General features: G+C 38.8%; 1 protein-coding gene across 1 annotated transcript; it reads left to right on the top strand.

The window, feature by feature from the left end:
- Window positions 1–302: 302 nt before the first annotated feature.
- LOC126368987 (B9 domain-containing protein 1) lies at window positions 303–5131 on the top strand. Its single transcript, XM_050013267.1, has 3 exons — window positions 303–602; window positions 1073–1300; window positions 4099–5131. Exons 1-3 carry the CDS (start codon window positions 353–355, stop codon window positions 4212–4214), a joined length of 594 nt encoding a protein of 197 aa, XP_049869224.1. The 5' UTR covers window positions 303–352; the 3' UTR covers window positions 4215–5131.
- Window positions 5132–5398: the final 267 nt, after the last annotated feature.

Genomic DNA, 5398 nt, shown 5'->3' with positions numbered 1-5398 from the left:
CTTTTGACGGTATTTGGTACTATGTCGATAAAGTAGAACGACGGAAGCTTGTATTCTATTGTCTTTGGTTATAATAACCGTACTTTAGTTATAATGCAATGTTATGACTTTACTAAAAAAATCCATTTATTGCAATATAATTTGTAGCCTCTAAGTATTGATTATTTTTGATATTTTATTTAAAATTTTATCGCTTTTTACTTTTATTTCTTTATTTTTTTCGAGTAAGTTACGGTTATTCCTTTTTTGATATGGCAATACTTGTTACTATGACGACGTTTGTTTTGATTGTTGCTGTCAAGTAACCGGTTATCTTTTGTGGCGATTTTAATTTAATTTTTTGCATTTATCAATGAAAGACAGTGAAATAACTAAGTTTTTAGTGTCCTTCACTGGTCAGATAGAATATGTGATTTTTCCAGCGGGGATATTTGATGAGAAGTTGTATATTCAGTATGAAACAGTATGGGGACCTGATTGGGATCCTATATCTGGACTTACATCAGGCACTAGTCAAATGGCGCAGTCTGGAAAGGATCCCGAAAGAGTAGTTTTCAATATGCCCCTGGATATGGTATTCGGCACCACCAATGTATCAGGTTGTAAGTAAATATTATCTTTGTTTCACCATTTCTAAACTTAACAATTACTACGTAAAGCGGTATAGACGAATATACATCATCATCATCATATAAGCTCAAACTAATCCATTCTTGCATAATTTAATATTTAACCTCTACCTATATTAAAAGATTTTACTACTTCACATAGTAATTATTTTTTGTGTCCTTTCCAAAGGGACAAATTGCCTTGCCTAGTAGCTGGTATCCTGTATATAGCTCATAATAGCCATCCTAAGACTTTAATACTCATTGCAACTGTTGTTTAAGTTGTCCAGACCACATGTTCTTCCTAGGCTGACACTAAAATACAGGAATAGATTGTCTAGAAAAGTAAAAAAGAAACCAATATGATTTCTATGATAGATGCCATAACAAAAAGACAAAAAACAGATGTACATATGTGTGTGTGTTTGGGTATTCCTTTATCATTGTTATTTCCAATCTGACAGGGCCTCAAGTAGTTATAACAGTGCGGGCACAGAACACTCTCAGTGGGGACTCACTGCGAGGCTATGCCTTAGTTCTGCTGCCTCCCACAACAGGCAGTAGGGTAGTAACTGCCCCACTGGTCCGTCCACAAGCAGCTACACTGCTGGGCCAGTGGCTAGCGTGGCTCACTGGCAGACACCCAGAACTGGCTGACCCTAAGATGTTGGCTAGCGGGAAAGAGAACTATTGTGAGTATATTTTGTTTCTATTTATGTATTTAGGAGACTAAATCACCATGAAGTGTCGGTACTTGTTTCATCTTGCGATGGATGTACCTCTAACTACTCAAATTAGGAAGTTGTGAGTGTATGTTGTCTTATTTATGCCACGCGAAAAACACGGCTCTCGACTAATAGACCACAGATAAACGTGGAATGCTTAAAACCCGCGGTTTTGTAGCGTCGCGTGCCACGTATGTTGTCCAGATGGCGAGATTTACGCGGAAATAAAACTAAGGTACACAGTAAGAATGTGATTTTTCTATGGATTGTCTGGGGTGAGGTAATGGGTATTGAGGTGTGCCAACTATTGCCCAATGGCTCAAATTAGCTTCCAAACGTTTTTTCGATTCTGCTCCGCACAACCTAAAGCCCCTGGTTGTTGTGGCTTCCGAATACATTTCGCTTAGGGACGGTACTGAAAAGTATCATCGTCCGAAGGACGTAATATACAATCCCGACGACCCGATTACTCTAGCCATAGAGGCAGCTAATCAGCTCGCGACACCAAACACTTCAGGACCCCGATACCGACCCCGCCGGCGTGGTCGACGATTTCCCTCATTCAGCGCTTATCGCTATCGACCCACTAGGGTCGATTAATTCTTTCAAATATTTTTCCTCTCAGACGACGCCCTGAGCCGAGGTTCGCGCCCAACTGGGCACCCTCAGGCCTGTTGTCTTAAACGTTGTACCGGGTGAGAGCCTTCAGCGCTCCCCATTTGTCCGGCCAAGTAGTTAATGCCATCTGCGGCAAATCTACAATAAGTCACGTTAAAAAAAAAGGTAATGGGTAACATTTTGTATACAAAAATTATAAATGTCTAACTGTAATTGTAAATAATATCCTCCAGTTGATTTATGGGAGGTCTGAGCTCATTAGTCTTAATTACAACTTTACAACTATTCAAATAGAGTCTCGTAAAAATTGCGTTGTTTATCAGAGGTTAGCCGTGAGTCTGTGATAAAAACAGGCTTTCATTCAGTCGTTTAGACTATCTAACATGCAAATTAAGTGTTCTACTTCAATACCTACATGCAATGGTATAATGAGTAAACAAACTTTGAAGAATTTTCATTTTAAGTACGTAGATTATACATACATAAATTCACGCCTTTTTCCCACCGGGGTAAACAGAGCCTATAGAATTCCAGTTGCTTCGATCCTGACACACTTCTCTTGCTTCCTCCTTTTCATCAATCGTTTCATACACACACGCCTGTTCAAAGTAGATCGCGTTAAACCTTTTCTAAGGACATCGTCAATTTGTTCTCTTAAATAAATAAATAATTTATTTATGTACAACAGTTACAAATTTTTGACATGGCATTTTATTACAGGTTGTACTTAATTCTAACATAAAGTTGGACCATCGGTCAATTCCTAAACTAGGTGTAAACCTGTACAATAGGAATCGATGATGTTCCTCCGCAATTTTTGTCATTAGTAGTAATTTAATTTAAACGTGTGCGAATGTTGTACAATAATATAGAATGCATGTGTGCTTGTGCTTTTGCGAGAGTGTATGTGAGTGAGTGAGTGAGTACATAATGCACACATATACGTACGGTATATGCTCAAGAAATGTGAATAAATGAACATCAGCCTCTTTTAATACAAAGTCCGAAGATGAATACGATGAACTGTATGATGACAGCAAGTGATTTGAACATTACCGATATAGACAGTCTACAAAATAAATTCCTGATAAAATATAAAGCATATAAAGCAAATATAATTTTAACAATAAGATGCGATAAACTTCATCTTATCGAATCGGTCATATCGACAAGATAATGTCCTGTCACGATGCACAGAGCACATCACTATGTGCAGTGCATCATATCATACCTCCTTGTGATCTGATATGAACCATATCTTGACATAAATCGTACATGTCATACCACAACGAAACCGAACGAAGGTGAAGAACAACATCGTGAGGAAACCCACGCGAGTAGTGCGTTTCGGAGGTACGTGACCTAGCCTATTGGGCTGCTTTCCTCTTCGCTGGTTGCAAGGTCAGGCAGGCAGTCGCTTCTGTAAAAAACAGGACTTGTCAAATCTCCAGGTTAGGTAACCGGACCCTGTGAAAACGGGATAACTCTAGGGAGATGACGAATGGATAGGTAACCCGTTAAACCGGTCAGAATTAAGTAAAAAAATGTATAGCTTCTATGGACTCTGAACGCATAAAAAACATAGTCCACGTTCAGCTGCTGCATCGCTCTAGTGTTATTCCGTTTTTCACGGGGTCTACGGGGTCACGGGGTCATTACGATTGTAAAAATACACTACACTAACACACACACTATACACTTTTTATTTCACACTGTCTATCCCGCTACGTTTTTTTATTAAATTTATTGCCTATACTTAAAGGTTGCCTGGAAGAGATTGCTACCTTAGCAATAAGGCCGCCTGTTGTACTACCTATCTAATTATAATAATGTATTTTTAATATGTTTTATGCAATAAATAGTTTTTGTATTGTATTGTATTGAATATTTGCTAATTGTCTAGACCCTCCGTCGTGTCCTGCTTCGCCTATGCTGAGTGGGGTCGTTTTAGTACATCCAAATCTACAATACAATACAATACAAATATACTTTATTGCACACAATATACAAAACAAGATTTACACAAAATATACACGAAAGACACAGTACAATCTGGCGGCATTATTGCTAAGCAGCAAATCTAGTGCGTGATTTTAGAGTGTTGTTTTTGAAATTGGTCTTATTTGATTAGCTTCTATTTGTTTCAGTACTAAGAACGGAGTCGTACGGCAGCATCACACTGCAGCTGTCGATGGTATCCAAGGATATGAGGAAGCTAGGCTACGACAATCAGCCTGCTTGCCGATCTGTCATGCATACTTGATCCTTCCCTCGCGGCACAGAACCCGCGCGAATTATATCGAGCTATCGAGTTATATCGGCTTCGACTGATAGCTGTTCGACATCTGTCCCCCTATTCCCAGTAGTCTTAACGAGTAGTCTTACCGAGTAGTCTTACCAGTTGAACTACTGGGAATTTCCCGATAGACTTACTAGTAAGACCACTGGGAATTTTGTACCCAGTAGACTTCCCAGTAAAACAAAATTCTCAATAGTCCTACTAGATAGCTTTCGCTGCGTCTATTGGTTACCTATTGGCATTATGGTTACCAAGCAATATCGGTCGAGATATGTTTATTGACTGTTAATTTATTGAACTGGCTGGGTAAAAAAATTGGAAGCCAAAACAGTGCTCCGTCACTTCATATACTTGTGCGCGTTATTTACCTACTTCCGTTCGTATGAGCACGCTCATAGCAGCGTCGGACCGTCTGCGGCCCTGTGAGGCCGCGCAATGCGATAACTGTATGCTTGAGCGTTTAGTTTTAGCACGCAGCGGTCGTCATTGAAATCGCCGAAGTAAACTATTATCGTGCGTGGCGTGTAATGTTTTAATATTTAAAGAAGATGAGGAAAGTAAATTAAATGAAAGTGAGAAGTAGGTTTTACTCGAATTTATAGGAAATTTTGTAATTTAAATAGATCGCGCAGGGCGGCGGCGGCGCGGCATTTGTGCAGCGTTCCGATTTCAATACCAATAACTAGAGTTTGATTTCGACTTTATAACCTTTAATGACTTAATAATACGAAAAAAGTGTATAAAAATTGTATCGAACTGCCTACATACAAAGTCAAGTGTTGTCATATACTTACTTAGGTGATAATACACGCCGTGTCTTCAAAAAGTTTTGGCATGTCTGCCCTATTCCCAAAGATTCTAAAGATATTTTTGTATTAGGAGGTACCTACCATTTAAAGTGTTTTAAGTGTAATTACGATAAGTATACATTTTGATTGATTAAAGTTTTTTTACGAATAATACGTTTCTTTTTGTAAAATAGAGTTTTCCATTCGCTACATTGCGCATAAGTAGATACAAACTTTATAGGACACACAATGGGGACCCGATGGGGACATTGTCGAAATCACTTTGTGAGACTGTCCTTTGTTTGGTAAGGACTTTTCAGGCTTGAATCACCTGATTGTCCGAAAAAGTAAGATGATTCC

Source organism: Pectinophora gossypiella, chromosome 8, assembly GCF_024362695.1.
Source record: "Pectinophora gossypiella chromosome 8, ilPecGoss1.1, whole genome shotgun sequence".
NCBI classification, from domain to species: Eukaryota; Metazoa; Arthropoda; class Insecta; order Lepidoptera; family Gelechiidae; genus Pectinophora; species Pectinophora gossypiella.
The sequence above is the reverse complement of the archived record's forward strand: the minus strand, read 5'-3'. Positions and strand labels throughout refer to the sequence as shown.